Here is a 15,545-nt window from a genome sequence, read left to right as displayed (position 1 = left end):
TATCTTCAATTATCTTTAAGCATTGATACCGCTCATTTAAGATTTTTGCTTAAAAACAGTTTTGTAAATATCTGACAATAAAACCATTCATGAGTATTTGCCTTGATCTTTTGCACTAACACTTAGTAATTAAAGCCACGTCTGCTGAAAAGCTGAAGTACCTTTCCTTTTGACTTTCTGAAATGTGTTGCTGTTTGATTTTTTTTTTCTTTTTTTTTTTTTTTTTGAGAAAGAGAATTATATTTTGAGAATCTTGTGGCTTGGGAAAAAAGTAAATGAAATCTGAAACACTGACCTTTTCTCTGTTTCTTTCACAGGCTGTTGAAGAAGAAGATAAGATGACACCTGAACAGCTGGCAATAAAAAATGTTGGCAAGCAGGTGAGGTGTGATGAATTAGAGTGAGGTGGAATGATACGCTTCGTTCATTCTAAATATTAATTTTTTTACATGTGCGTAGGTGATTTTAGTTCTACGTGCAAGATATTCTTAATGCTCAAAAATATGAGTTTATTTTTGTTGAAGATTGTTGTGTAAGGAACAAGGCTTTTGGCTATAGGTCATGGGCAGAATATGTGTGAGTTTCATTCTACGTGTGTTTTGTATTACATAGTAAGGAGCAGTGTTGAGATTTGCTAGTTTTTCTTTTCTTATTTTTTTAAACTTCTTTTCAAGAAAGGCATAAAGATATCCAAGTCTCTGTCAGAGAGGCCAAAACTGTGGAGACTTTCAAAAATTAGTAATAATTGAAAAAAGTGGGAGTGTTGGTTATACATTATCTTGGCTAAAGAGCCACCTCACCCCTATCCTCAGTTCATGATCACACTGACAGTGCTTAGCTCCAATACACACGTATGGAAGTAAGCTGTGTTGCTTTGTATTGCAGTTGAAAGAAGGCAGTTTAGGACCACAGCTGAAACTGAAAACACCCACTCAATTCATTCTATCCCTTTGCAATGTCAGGGTATAACGTCTTTATAGAAGACTCGACGGAAAACTATTTCTACATTAGATTTCAACATAAAGGTTAAGAAAATGTGCTTTGGTGAGGGAGAGCAAAACAAGTTTGTAAGAGGTGGTGTTCAAATTCAAGAAGGGCAGTGGAAACAAGAAATAGCTTTAAAAATATCCAGTGTGTCCTTAAAGAACCAGTATTTACTGTATTGCTAGTAGCAGTAGAAGAATTTAAAAGATTCTGGATTGCTCTTATGTGTCAGCTTCTAGCAGCTATGTCATAACACATCTGCACTATTGTTCAGTCACTCGTGTATTTCTGTAGCATTCAGAACAATGGAGTTTATGCACACCTACACATACATAAATATATATATAAAAACATGTAAAAAGGGTTGTATTTTAAGGGTTATGATGTCATCTCAAACAGAATTTGAGCTTCACTAGTTGTTTAAATCATTGCGCGTACGTGAAAAAAAACCTATTTTTATATAGTTCTTTAAAAAGAAATTTTTTCCTGATAAAATTATTGTGTTTTCTTTAAATTATAAAATGGTTCAGTTAAGTAATTTCCATGTGGTTTTTTATGCAACTTACATAAAAACCTTTGTAAACAAACAGCTGCTCACAATAGGGATATTATGTTGTTAGGTCGCATAATTTGCTAGGAACAGAGAGAATATTGGAGAACTGTATGATCTTTGAAAATGAGGTATTTAAGAAAGATTTTCTAGTACACTTTTACATAAACTTAGATGGGTTCGTTACATCTTGACAATAATTCATTTTTGAAAAGTTAAAATTCCCACGTGATTGTCTTCAGTATTTTAATTTATTTACACACAAAAATGCTACAATAATACCACAGTAAAGTTTAGAGATGGTTTTTAAATATGCCTAATAATTTTTCAGTATTTGGAGATTAATTACTTAATCTCAGTTCTGAAACTGAAGAAGTGCATGAGTGTGGTTTTCAACCAGAAATAATCTTATTGTTCTATGCAGATGCCCACAAATGCCCACATCAATTGAGTAATAGTGTGTGGGGATGTGTATTTTCAGAATGCTGCTCAGGCTTAATGTTCAATTTTTCAGAATATTTGAACATAACATTGTGGTTTTTTCATTTTTTTTATGGATATAAATATGCTTATTTTCTTGCAGTCAACACAACTATTCAAAGACTGTGTTAGATCAGGTTTGGGTCTTTACAGGATTAAAACACATTTGTGCAAAGATCTGTAAACAAATTGCAATGTACCAGAACTAAGATTAAAATATTGGCCTTGGTGAGATGTATAGTAAATTTCACATATTGTGTGTTGTCCCTAAAACTCACAGCTGTCATGGTTACTCTTCAGATGCTGGATAGAAATGTATTTCCTAAACCTGTCCTCAACTTATCTGAGTGATAGTGTGGACTAATAAAATCTTACTCATGGAAATTCAGTCATTTGTTAGGTCTTGTTAGAATGCAAAATTTAGGAGCATTACTGGCCTGTGTTCCTTAACTCACAGTCACCTTAAATAGACCTGAAGTAAATGAAATCCTTCAGAGATGTGTTCCAGTCATTTCTCTCATGGCATCCTTTGTATTTCAGGACCCCAAACGTCATTTAGAAGAGCATGTGGATGTGCTGATGACCTCAAACATTGTCCAGTGTTTAGCTGCTATGTTGGATACAGTCGTATTTAAATAACTGATTCACTGTTTGTGATGCTTTCTGTGTATATTTGTTTATTGTTTCTAATACTCACAAAACAGAGACTGTTGAGGCTATATTTGATTAAACAGAGACATCTGACTTCATTTGCAATGTAAGTGCAGCACTGTAACACCTTTCAGTCTTTAATTGTGCAGTTGCTTCAGTTTCTTTATGTCAGGGTCTTTACAGATTCCAAAGCATTCAAGAACACAATGTGGGAAAATATGTATTACATTTTCATTTAATATTTGGGGAAAAAAAAATCAGTAGTACATATATATTTTGATTGTTGCAACATAATAAAAATACATTTACAAACCTGTCTTAAGTTCTGGAAGGCCTTTTTTGAGAAAGGATGATGGGAATTAACAGTGTAGGAAAAGTATTGGTAAAGGTTTATTTCTACCCACTGTAAAACTACTGAGACTTTAATTTCTGGGACAGCAAAAATTCTCTAATGAAATTTGGCTCCCATTGATTACCAGATACTCTCATTGAGATTAAGAAAAAATATTTAAAAATTTGTAGTAGAGCTGAATTCTGAGAATGTACAAAAACCAAAATGCTGAAGATTCCCAGCTGATTCCTTTTCCATATTATTCAACCCTAATATCCACAGAAGACAACTGACCTTAAGAAAATGAATTCAGTTATGCTGATAACTGAATCACACAACTCTCACAAGCAGTGTCATAAATAGCAGTATTCTGAGAATAAACATTAAAGTGATAGAGGCTGTTCTAGGTTATATGAACCCTCCCTCCTGCGAAAGAGAACGTACATAAGATGTCCATATATATAAATATAGGGAAAGAGTCCCAACTACAATATGATATTTAAAACCGTTTCCACTGACTAGAGAGGGAAACACTCGCAGGAAGGCAGGTGGGTTGGCTGCTTGGTTTTAAGCAGGCAAGCCCAAATAACTAGGTTTGGGGAGTGACTTTGGGTTTTGGGCAGGAGTCTGGTTGGGTTTTTTGCTTTGTTGTTTTTTAAGTATTGGATGGTACTTGGGCTGATTTGGTTCTTTTGTCTGGGCAGAAGTGTTCTCTTTCTGTGTCACTCACAATATTTTGTTTACTTTTTTTAAAAAAAATAAATGGCAACAGTTGTGGCAGACATATATTTTAAAACTCAATACATCTTTTTGTGTTGAAGATTATTTTTTTAAATTTATTTGACTTCTTGCATATTAAAGAAATAGCCTATAAAATTGTCTTATTTTTCACTTTGTGCCCAGTAATTTTCTATTTACTTATTACCATTCAAAGGTTTTTCTTTTGTTTGGAATTTCTTATTTAGGCCTTTTAATATACTATTTTAGAATAACACTCTCTCAAAGTATATTTAGCATGCACTTACTTCAGAGGGAAACATGCAGATTTTTGCAGCTGCCCTCCTTATGGCCTTCCCTCTGCCCCCACAGTAGGCAGTAGAATATCAGACTGGGAAAATGGAGACATACCAAACTACATTTGCCTGCATATAGTTAAATGGAAGTGCTTTCTGGTAATTTGCACTAAAAACCTGCCTATCATCGAGGAGGGCTGTATTTGGGCCTTGCCGTTGTCCAATGTGTGCACCCCAGGGTGAGATGGGGCAGGAGCTGATGGGGGGACCTGCCCCAGGGCTCATCTGCCAGCGGGGCTCTGCATCCCTGCCGCTATCTACTCCCACACACACGTGTAACACCACGAGGGAGACATAGTTTGGCAGGTCGTGGGTAACATGGCACTGCAGAACAGGAGAGGAGCTATCGCAGTGCTGCAGTGTATACATGCGTGAAAGGCCGGTGTAAGCAGGGAGACAAACCAGGGAGTCTTGCATATTCTACATTAATTTTGACAAATGTACATCGTGCAGAGGGTAGCTGAAGGGAGTCTGTTGGAGAGGGAGATCTGTAGTATGAGCTTGTGCTGTGGTACCCTGCTTTCTATCCACTCCTCAGTTTGACTTGGAGGCACAATTCTCCCTTTACTAAGATGTTTCAGTAATAATCAAAAGGCTTTTTCGGGGCATCTTTCCTCATTTTTGTCCAGTGCTTTAGGAGCTGCACAGCGGATTTGGAAGAACGTGTGCATGCAGTAACCTGAAAAGCAGCAGCCCATATACCATCTTGGAGGAAGAAAGAGGTTTTCAAGCAGCCGCCTTCTGAGCCTCCAGCCGCAGTGGAGCAGACCTTCATTAGCAGCTTGACCCCTCGTCACCTGTCAGCACGAAGGACGGGCATATTGTATTAGCAAACCTCTCTCCTTCTTTCTGTGACGATTCTATAACACCACCTGCCATTGCATATCCCCCTATTATACCAGTTTAGGAGTTGTGCACGGAAGATTTTTGGCATATATTAGCACTTCCATGTGATTGGCAGTATACCACTGAATTCATTGCAGCTCTGCATCTATATGGGTGTAGCTCTGTAATTCAGGGCAGCGTTTCCCAGGGTTTGTCTCTGTTTCAACTCATCTCCTGCCTATATAAGTCCATTACCTTTCTGCTGGTTTCGAGCAGGGAAAGGGAGGGGTGAGCACACTGGCGAAACAAGTATTGGAAACATTAGTTAGGACTGATACTAATAAAACTATTTTCTTAGCACTGAAAGGGGAAGGTGTGGGATGGAAAGTTGCACGCGCTGTACCACCCGACTGCGAGTAAAACAGTGAACTGCTTGCTTTTTGCTTCATAAATTATTAGAATAATTTCCTTGCAGAGTGTGCGTATGCTGGCTTCTATGAAACACCAAATAACCGAACTAGCTCACGGTTTAAGCAACAGAAAAATAAATGGCCATGGGATGTAAGAGCGTTGAAATACACATTCTGACAAGTCATCCTGGTTCTAGTCTTCTCTGGATTTGAGTTTGTGAAGTTTCAGCCTGGCTTCAGATGATGACATGCTGGTCTTGGATTTATTATGTGATGGTCCAGGCTGCGTTAACTATCGGTGGAATTTGAAGCTGGCTGCTGATGTCACCTGGAAAGAGACAGGGTCTGTAAAATAACTTGAGGTCCAAACCACTAAGGGGAAAATACTAAGACAAATGGAACAGGAGAGCTCCTCCCCGGGCAAAGAAACGGTGCTTTTAAAAACTCACAAGCTTGCTTAGGAAGGGAGCTTGAGACTGATGCTTGCCAGAGGCGGGGTGGCAAGCGAGTCCCCCGAACTCTTCAGGCGCATCTTCACACCTCGGAGGTCCCGCTTTCCATTAGCCCGAGGCTCAAGAGGGCACGCTGCGGGACCCGCCGGCCGGTCCCTCCCGCTACCGGGGGGTCCCCGCGGGCGGGCGGCCGCAGCCCCCGCCCCGAGGGAGCGCAGGGCTCGGGCTCGCCCCCGCCTCGCCGCCCCCCCGGTCGCCCGCGGCGCCGCGCTCAGCCCCCGCGGGTGCGCACCCCGGGGCCGGGGCTCGGCTGGGCCCGCGGCTCTGGCGGAGACGCCCCCAGGCAGAGGGTACCGGCGGCTCCCGCTGCAGCTCCGGCGCGGTTTGGGCTTCCCCGCGCCCGCCGCCGCCGGGCGAGGCAGCGGCTCCTGACAACCGCGTTACAAAAGCTCTTCCCCCCTCCTAGGGCTGCCTGCGGGACTGAGTCACGGAGGGAAAGCAGGCATCAAGTGGAAAACCGGAGCCGGATGGGTAGAGAGATGCCTTCCACGCTGTTTTGCCGATAATCTCCGGCATCACGGCTCCCAGATAAAATATTTATTTACTAAAGAACCCGTAAACATCGCGGCAGATACATTAGGGCACTTCGGCTGCGGGGCTTATGATTATTTCAGAACTTAAAAGAGACGATACGCGGCCGCCGTTCAGCGGGGACGGAGGGTGTATTTTCCCCCGCGAAGCAGGCACGGGTGGGAAGGGGTGGGGGCGTTGCGCTGGGGGTGGGGTGGGGGTGGGGGTCGCTCCCCGGCACTGGGGGAGGGGGGCTGCGCGCCCCGAAAGGGGAGGCGAACCGCGGAGGTGAGCGCAGGGCAGCGGCCGCCCAGCCCGGCGCTCCCCTCGCAGCCGGTCCCTGAAGCCCCCAGCGCCCGGTCTCCTCCCTGACACACAAAGGCGGGGGACACGCGCGCAATATTTGGGGAATCGCAGGGGTTTGGATTTATCTTCCAGCCGTAGTCAAAAAAAAAAAAAAAAGCTGGAAAGGTCACATAATAATGAGTTCTTACAGCAAACACACTCTTCCCTTCCCCCTTCCCCTTCCTTCTATCTCACAATAAAATCATCTCCTTCAATTTGCCATGATCGTCGCGACCAGGAGCCAGGTGATTATCCTAATTAATGTCTATCTAATTAAATTACTGTCAGCGGTTAACCAATGGCAGAAGCCGTTTCATCCTCTCCACAAGCAGCAAGATCAAAAGTGAGTCTTTCCTGATTGCTGCATAGTGTCAATTGGCCAATCTCTTCTCCCAGGGAGGAAAAAAAAAAAAAAAAAAAAAAAAAAAAAAAAAAGTAAATCAAACGTTTGGGAAGCATTTGGTGGATGAAGTGCTTTCTGTCTAGTGAGGGTCCCAGGATGTCTAGCTTCTGATACTAAGGAGCCCTTTCAGATCCAGGGACTGAAGGGTTATTACTGTGGTGCTAGAGCTATGCAGCTGGAGCATTGTCTTTCTCCCTCTATCATGCTCTCCAAGAAATTTCTCAATGTGAGCAGCAGTTACCCACATGCAGGCGGATCTGAGCTTGCCTTGCATGATCATCCCATTATCTCGACCACTGACAACCTGGAGAGAAGTTCACCTTTGAAAAAAATTACCAGGGGGATGACGAATCAGTCAGATACAGACAATTTTCCTGACTCCAAGGACACACCAGGGGACGTCCAGAGAAATAAACTCTCTCCCGTCTTGGACGGGGTCTCTGAGCTTCGTCACAGTTTCGATGGATCTGCTGCAGATCGCTATCTGCTCTCTCAGTCCAGCCAGCCCCAGTCTGCTGCCTCTGCTCCTAGTACCATGTTCCCTTACCCCAGCCAGCATGGACCTGCTCACCCAGCCTTCTCCATCGCCAGCCCCAGCCGCTACATGGCTCACCATCCTGTGATCACCAACGGAGCTTATAACAGCCTCTTGTCCAACTCTTCTCCACAAGGCTACCCCACGGCGGGCTACCCGTACCCCCAGCAGTATGGCCATTCCTACCAAGGGGCACCTTTCTACCAGTTCTCCTCCACCCAGCCGGGGCTAGTTCCCGGCAAGGCTCAGGTCTACCTGTGCAACAGGCCACTCTGGCTGAAATTCCACCGGCACCAGACGGAGATGATCATCACGAAGCAGGGGAGGTAAGCCACCGCGCGGACCCTCGCCGGGTGTCGGGGCTGAGCCGCCGGGCTCCTCCGGGGGAGCCGCCCGGAGCCTCCGCCGCCCCAGGGGAGCCGCCCGCCCGCCGCCGGGGCCCCTGCGCTGGGCGCCGGGAGCGCCGGTGCCGGTGCCCGCCGGGGCAGCCCTCCCTGCCTCCCCGCGGGCCCCCGCGCCCGCTGGCCTCATCTCTTCCCCGCCGACAGCTCGACGTTTCGGGGAAGGAGTTTCTTTAGATTTTCATTTCCCGGTCGCTACCGGGAGCCGTGAGGATAAAGCACAACGGGCTGGTTCCTCCGCGTGTGCCTGTCGCTGCCGGTGGCTCGCTTTCCTTCTTTCCTGTCTTTTTTTTTTTTTTTTTCTTTCCTTTTTATAGGCGCATGTTCCCTTTCCTAAGTTTTAATATTTCTGGTCTCGACCCCACGGCTCACTACAATATTTTTGTGGATGTAATTTTGGCGGATCCCAACCACTGGAGATTTCAGGGAGGCAAATGGGTTCCTTGCGGCAAGGCGGACACCAATGTACAAGGCAAGTTCCTCCAATTAACACTTTTCCCGACACATATGTAGGTGAGAATGATTAATTAAAGCCTTTGTGGACTGGCTCTGGCGACTTCTTAAACGAGAACGGGCCAGTGATGCTTTTAAAAAAAGGAGGGTGGAGGAGAAAGTAAAAGCTGTTCGGAAAACGCTGTTTTCGTCCTTCTCGGTTAAAATGAAGGGAGTTTCGGCAGTAAAACACTGCTAACTTTCACGGGGTCCTTCGACCTCGTGTGCTGCTGCCGTGGCAGAACCGGGTTATACGCGAGAACTGTGATGTGGTTGTGTTTTTTGTTGTTTTGCTTAGGAAACCGGGTGTACATGCACCCCGACTCCCCCAACACGGGAGCCCACTGGATGCGCCAGGAAATCTCCTTTGGGAAACTAAAACTTACAAACAATAAAGGAGCATCAAACAACAACGGGCAGGTCAGTGGGGGGAACGCAGACGCTCCGCTGGACTTATTTTTATTGCTTCAAACAAAATCCTGCCGTTTCCGAAAGGATTTTTTTTTTTTTTTATAGATCGTGTCGTTAGGTGAAAATAAAAAAAGGGGGGGTGGGGGGAAAGGCCCTCCCGTTTATTTTGCTACGGGCCTCGTCGACCCCGAGCGCGTTGCCCGGGCTGACGCCGCTGTCCGGTGTGGCTGGGGGAGGCAGCGGTGGGGTCCCGGGAAGGTGGCGGCGGGGTCCCGCCGCTCGCGGGCATCGCTCTCCCCGTCCTTCTCGCTCTCACGTCCTCCTCTTCCCGCGGCCCCCTCCCTCCTCTTCCTCTGCCTGACAGATGGTGGTTTTGCAGTCCCTCCACAAGTACCAGCCCCGCTTGCATGTGGTGGAGGTGAACGAAGACGGGACGGAGGATACCAACCAGCCGGGCAGAGTGCAGACCTTCACCTTCCCCGAGACCCAGTTCATAGCAGTCACCGCCTACCAGAACACCGATGTAAAGAGCTCCCCGGTGTAGCCCGCTCGCGTTCGGCCGCGCTCCCCGCAGGGCACCCGCCGAGGCCCGCCCGGCCCGGCCGCTGCGCTCCCTCCCCCGCCGCTCCGGCCATGGGGCTCCCTCTATCCCCCCGCGGCGCCTCGGCCGAGGCTGCCGAGCCCCGAGCGCGGCCGCAGCCGCTGGGCGTTTGCCCCGGGAGCCCCGCGCCCGCCGGCGGCGGTGCCCTCCCCGCCGGGCCGGCCCGAAGCCCGCTCCGCCTGGATCTGGGCGTTTATCCGAGGCGTTTATCTTCCAGTCGGAAACAGCTCAGCGGTTAAACTGTTAGCTTAAGCTCTAAATCTGCAAAGATCAATTAACAACCTCATTGATTGCGCCGGGGGTGACGGAGCAACTTCCTCAAATTAAAAGCTCGTTAATGCCTGGCTACGTTTCGGAGTGGTCTGGCTTTGCTACAGACTGGTGCCCCCTTTTTCAAATGACATATGTTCAGTCCACGTTCCTGCTTTAATTATTTTGCTCGATGCAAATGTAAACTCTTAGCTACCGTTCTGCGGTAGGTTTTGCCTAATTCCTGCATTTAAATATATTCATACCCATGCAGTAGGAATACTGATACGTCTCAAAACATGGGGTTAAATATTACATTTTATCGTACTTTTTACAATGAAGTAAATCTTAAAATTAAACTGTGATACCTACAAGCATGCCAAAGCTTTATTTTTCACGTTTTAAAGGCAATTTGATCGACTAGAGTAGAGCTTGATCCTTTGAAAAATGCGTTTGCTGCAGTAGGGGACGTTTTTCAGGCTTTCACAACATGCGCTCTGGTCCTCTCTTTCCCTAGATCACACAGCTGAAAATAGACCACAACCCTTTCGCAAAAGGCTTCCGAGACAATTATGACACGTAAGTAAACCGGATTTTTTATTACCCTTCTGCCGGCTGCACACACATGTCAAGGGGGGGAAGCTTCAGGATGCGGGCTGGCTTCATTTCACACCAAAATGTGTAATGTCAGGCTTTTCCAGAGCCCTCTGGGAGGGAGGCACCCGCAAGCTCCGCCGGCAAGGCCGCGGGCGCGGAGGGACTGTCCCTGCGGCTGGGCTCCGCGCAGCCCTGCGCAGCCTGAGGCCACCTCCGCGTCCGGGGACAGCGCTGCCCGCGCCTGAGTCCGCATCTCGCTTTGGCACTTGCGCCGGTTTTGTTGTTGGTTTTTCCTGGCACGTATCTTTGCGCCCCTTTCCAAGTTCCCGTTTCACTTGCGCGCAAGGGCTCCGCAAGCAGCACCCGCGCAGCCCACCGGCTTCGCGTAAACCCGGGGTCCGCAGAGCCGGTGGCCGGAGGAAAATTTCTTGGTCTCGTTCTGTTCTTCTCTGCGGTTGGATTTTTTTCATTTTCCACTCTTCGTTCTGGGTGGAGCTAAAGCCTCCGAAGTTTTAATCGCGGTTTGTCCCCGTGTTGCCTCTGCCCGTCCGCCTCGGGTCCGTCTGTTCCCGGGCTCCGCCGTTTGACCGGCCCGGCCCTGCTCGCTGCGGCTGGTGCCGCCCCGAGTGCAGCTCCGGGGGGGCCCAGCCCCCGGCCCCCCACCCCGCCGCCTTTCCCGGCCCTCGGGAGCCGAACGGGGACATCCCGGCCCGGCAGGCGCTGAGGGCTGCGGTTTCCCCCGGCCCGGGACACGGCCCACCGGCACCCCTCGCACCCCGGGCATGGGCCGGGCCGGCGGGCACAGGCCGGCCCACCCGTCCGGGGGGGCGGGTGGCTTTGGAGCTCACCCGCCCCGCTGCAAGCACCGGCTCTGCGGGACGGGATTCCGGCTTTGAGAGGGGAAACCTCCTTTTTCCTCTCTAAACTGCGTCGGGGAGCGGCCTCCCTTGGAGCGCCTAAGCCCGCGCCTATCTTCAGTGCCCGCTTAAGCCTCCTTCAGCTCCGAGAGCGGCCCAGCATTCCCCAGCAGCGGGATTTCACCCACGGGTGGGAACGACGCCGAGGCCTGAACAAGTGCGAGAGGGGCCCGGGGCCGAGCACCGGCTCTCCTGGGGGAGCGGCTTGCGGTGCGGCCGCTGTCCCCCACGGGCGGGGGTGGCGGCGGCCGTGGTGGGGAGCCGGGCGGCCGCGGGAGGGGCATGGCGGTCCCTGGTGCCACGGAGGGCGGCGTATCTGCCAGTCCGCGCTTCTGGGAGCTCTGCGAGGAAGATGCGCGGCCTTTCGAAAGGCTGCGTGGCCTTCGCCCCCAGCCGCAAGTGCTTTTCTCTTTTTAATAGGGAAAAAAAAAAAAAACTTTATAGGGCGTCACTTGAAAGGAGACGGGGGGAGGGGGAAGCTTCAATGCTGTCTAGCACGTTGAATTTGTTTAAGGGCCAAGTTTATTTTGGATAAGAAATTCCAGGAGGCGTGGAGGGTTAATTAAAGCACAGTTTTAGCCTGAATTAAATACAGATAGTAGTTATTCATCCATTAAAGTTTTTATAATCGCAAATTGCAGCCCAGCATGGGAGAATTATATATAGGCCACGCAGGGAACACTGGATGTGTCTGGTTCTACATTTCCTACAGATTAGCTTAATTTAAACTCGGTAAAATGTTGATGGTTCGTCTGTGACTCCCAATAATAAGTGTTAAACAGCCGATATAATTCCGTAGTCTGCCATTCATGCTGTTCGAGGCAAATGACCGGGTTGCCTGTTGCGCATATGGCGGGACCGGTCAATGTGTCACCGCGCGGGACGTCACGGCGCTGGGATGCCGGGCTCGGGCCGGAGCAGGGGATCTCAGCCCTGCCACTAAGTGGCCAAGGGCTTCCGAAAGATTTGCTCTCCCTGCCTCCCCCCAACCTCCCCCTCCCCCGTTAAGGCTCTCGGCGCTCCTGGTGCCGGAGGTCGAGCCCGGATGGGAGCGCGGGCCCCCGGGCAGGGCAGGAGCGCGCTGGGGCGGCCGCCGGCCGGTCCCGCCCGTCCCGTCCCGCCCGTCCCCGAGGGCCGCGGCCGGCCGGGTGCCGAGCCGAGGAGGGCGCCGGGCCGCGGCGGACACCCAGCTCTCTCCCCTTCTCTTGGGCAGGATCTACACGGGCTGCGACATGGACCGGCTGACGCCTTCCCCCAACGACTCGCCCCGCTCTCAGATCGTGCCCGGGGCCCGCTACGCCATGGCCGGCTCCTTCCTCCAGGACCAGTTCGTGAGTAACTACGCCAAGTCCCGCTTCCACCCCGGGGCAGGAGCCGGCCCGGGGCCCGGCGCCGACCGCAGCGTGCCCCACACCAACGGGCTGCTCTCCCCACAGCAAGCCGAGGACCCGGGGGCCCCCTCGCCGCAGCGCTGGTTCGTCGCCCCCGCTAACAACCGCCTCGACTTCGCCGCCTCCGCCTACGACACGGCCACCGACTTCGCCGGCAACGCGGCCACGCTGCTCTCCTACGCGGCCGCCGGCGTCAAGGCGCTGCCGCTGCAGGCGGCCGGCTGCGCCGGGCGGCCGCTGGGCTACTACGCCGACCCCTCGGGCTGGGGGGCCCGCAGCCCCCCGCAGTACTGCAGCAAGTCGGGCTCCGTGCTCTCCTGCTGGCCCAACAGCGCGGCGGCGGCCCGCATGGCCGCCGGCAACCCCTACCTGGGGGAGGAGGCGGAGAGCCTGGCCCCCGAGCGGTCCCCCTTGCCGGGCGCCGAGGACTCCAAGCCCAAAGATTTGTCCGACTCCAGCTGGATCGAGACGCCGTCGTCCATTAAGTCCATCGACTCCACCGATTCTGGGATTTACGAGCAGGCCAAAAGGAGGCGGATCTCCCCCTCGGACACCCCGGTGTCCGAGAGCTCCTCGCCCCTCAAGAGCGAGGTGCTCACCCAGCGGGACTGCGAAAAGACCTGCGCCAAGGACATCGGCTACTACGGCTTCTACTCGCACAGCTAGGCGCGGCCCGCCCGGCCCCGCCGTCCTTTTGCACAATAACTCCTCCGCGTTAGCGCACTGACCCCCGCCCCTAGCTGCCCCATCCGTCCCCCCGGCCCGGCAGGCAGGCGCAGGCAGGCGCAGGCAGGCAGGCAGAGCCGCGGCTGCCGCCGCCCCCCCGCCCCTCTCCCCGGCCCGGCCGGCGGCGCCCCGGGGGCGCGGGGGGCACCGCCACTCCGAAACCCACTGATAAGTAGGATGCTTAGACTCTCTCAAACCGTACAGCGCTTCCTTCCTTTTACCACGGATGGATACTAGGGGATAACAGTAATAGTGGGGGAAAAGAGCCTGTGAAATGCCTGTACATAGTATTTAATTTATTGTAACCGATTACTTTTCTTTGGTTCTGTTTCCTTCTTATTTGTTTGGATTTTTTTTTTTGGTTTTCATTGTTAAGTCACAAAACTTAGATCCTGTTTCAATTTCTTTACACCACCCCACCCCCCCCCCCCCCCTTTTGCTCCCTCTTCCCCCTGCCCCTCCCAGGTGAACACTCTTTCTAAATGCCTCTGGAAATGTAGAGTGGTCCATAGCTGTAGCAGCGAGTAATGGGTTTCTCACTTTCTCTGCAATTCCTCGCATGAAATAATTACGCTGTGCCCTGGGCTAACACAGCTAAGGAATAGCTCAGCTTTCCCTTCAAAAGAACAGAAATACGTCTCGTAGGAAAGTCGATTAAAGTAGCATGACGCCTTCCAAAAGCAAAATTAACTGCCTCTGTATTTTTCTTTAAAAGGAATAGCTCGATATCAGCAATATTATTATTTTTGTGGTATTCCCCCCCGCCCCTCCCCGCCCCCAAGTGCCAAATCCATTACTGGTCCCTGCAGGTGCCAAATATGCTGACAAACTCTTTTCAAATTTCTTTGCAGTTTTCCCCTCTTTCTTTATATTGCTGTAAATCTTTGTAATGAATAATCTAAAAAAAAAAAAAAAAGATATAGACGACTGAATTGTTGGTAACCATAGTGTAGTCCAGTGAAGATGAATTGTGAGTTGTATATTTTACTGCATTTAGTTTTGGAATTGACTTTTTCATAAAGTAGCTAACCGAGATCTGACTTCCTGGGGAATCAAATGCACATCGAAAGTAAGAGCGATCTTTCCTGTAAACCTCTTATTCTATTAATGAAGGAGAACTAATATCCCTCCAGGTCTCCCCCCCGGCGAAGCAGAATAGTAAGTCTTCGAATTTTGAGTAGCAAATCTATACAATTAACGCATTTTTATATGGAGAAAAAAAAACCAATTACAAACTGAAATATGCATCAGGCTAAATATTCAGTCTAGATTACACTCGACGGGGAAATTTCCTAATAGAAATTCAGGGTCATAAACGTGTGTATATTTTTGACTCTTCTGTAAATCGAATGTTGTGATTTTTATATTTGTTCTGTTACGTCTGTGGAACTGAATAATTTATACCAGTACATGCTCCATTGAGAAATGTTTCGGTTTTTGCCCGTTTGTATCGTCTGTGTATAACAAGTAAAATAAACCTGGCAAAACGTTAACGTCGTGTTGGAAAGCACTTCGCCGTTTTGCAAGTACGAAGGTGGGTGAGGCCAGGGGGACGAGGCTGGCGGGGGCTCGCCCCTCTGCCGCCCCGCCGCCGGGCCAGGCTCGGGGGGCGGCAGTCCCGCCGCTTCCCCTCCCCGCCGGAGCCGGCCCTCTCGCCCCGCGTTTGTCTTTTTTTTGGGGGGGAAGTGAACGCAGGGCACAGCGTGTGCACCCCGTGGCCAAGCGTGGAGGTTTGCAGCCGGAGAACGAGGGAGACGAAACCCCGTCGGGCTGGAGAGGTTTATAATTATCCCTGTTTCTGACGCTTAAAACCCCTGACAGCATTTTGCAGGCGGGAGAGGTGCCGGGTGGGGGGGTGGGTGTGCTGTGCTCTTGGAGCAGAGGCGAGGGGCGCAGCGCTGCCCGCCCGCAGCCTCTCTCGCCTCCCCGGGGCGGGGGCTGCGCTGGGGGAGCCCCCGCCGGGTTCAGGAAGGTGCCCGGCCGGGCCTCCCGGGGCCGGTGCCCTTTCAGGGGAGCAGCCTTCCCTGCTGCGCCGGCGGCCGCGAGAGCAGAGAAGCGGCGGAGGAACCCCCGCTGCAACGACACCACCTCTCCCTCTGCCGACCTTCGGGGGATGCTGCCCCCCTTTAAAAAATACCCATCCATAGGCTT

General features: G+C 50.7%; 2 protein-coding genes across 3 annotated transcripts in view; both read left to right on the top strand.

Moving 5' to 3' along the window:
• The window catches only part of PSMD14 (proteasome 26S subunit, non-ATPase 14), a 48,481-nt gene extending 45,499 nt beyond the window's left edge, over positions 1 to 2,982 (top strand). For both annotated transcript variants that reach the window (XM_074873360.1, XM_074873361.1), the window contains exons 11-12: positions 318 to 380; positions 2,555 to 2,982. In XM_074873360.1, coding sequence (XP_074729461.1) covers positions 318 to 380; positions 2,555 to 2,653 — 162 coding nt within the window. In that variant the 3' untranslated portion in view covers positions 2,654 to 2,982. The remainder of the gene's footprint in view (positions 1 to 317; positions 381 to 2,554) is intronic.
• A 3,867-nt stretch (positions 2,983 to 6,849) lies between these two features.
• Positions 6,850 to 13,334, top strand: TBR1 (T-box brain transcription factor 1). Its single transcript, XM_074872296.1, has 6 exons — positions 6,850 to 7,935; positions 8,328 to 8,482; positions 8,801 to 8,922; positions 9,278 to 9,436; positions 10,281 to 10,342; positions 12,491 to 13,334. Exons 1-6 carry the CDS (start codon positions 7,244 to 7,246, stop codon positions 13,332 to 13,334), a joined length of 2,034 nt encoding a protein of 677 aa, XP_074728397.1. The 5' UTR covers positions 6,850 to 7,243.
• Positions 13,335 to 15,545: the final 2,211 nt, after the last annotated feature.

The sequence above is a fragment of the Strix uralensis genome, chromosome 6 (assembly GCF_047716275.1).
Source record: "Strix uralensis isolate ZFMK-TIS-50842 chromosome 6, bStrUra1, whole genome shotgun sequence".
NCBI classification, from domain to species: domain Eukaryota; kingdom Metazoa; phylum Chordata; class Aves; order Strigiformes; family Strigidae; genus Strix; species Strix uralensis.
This window is presented reverse-complemented; position numbering and strand designations above follow the sequence as displayed.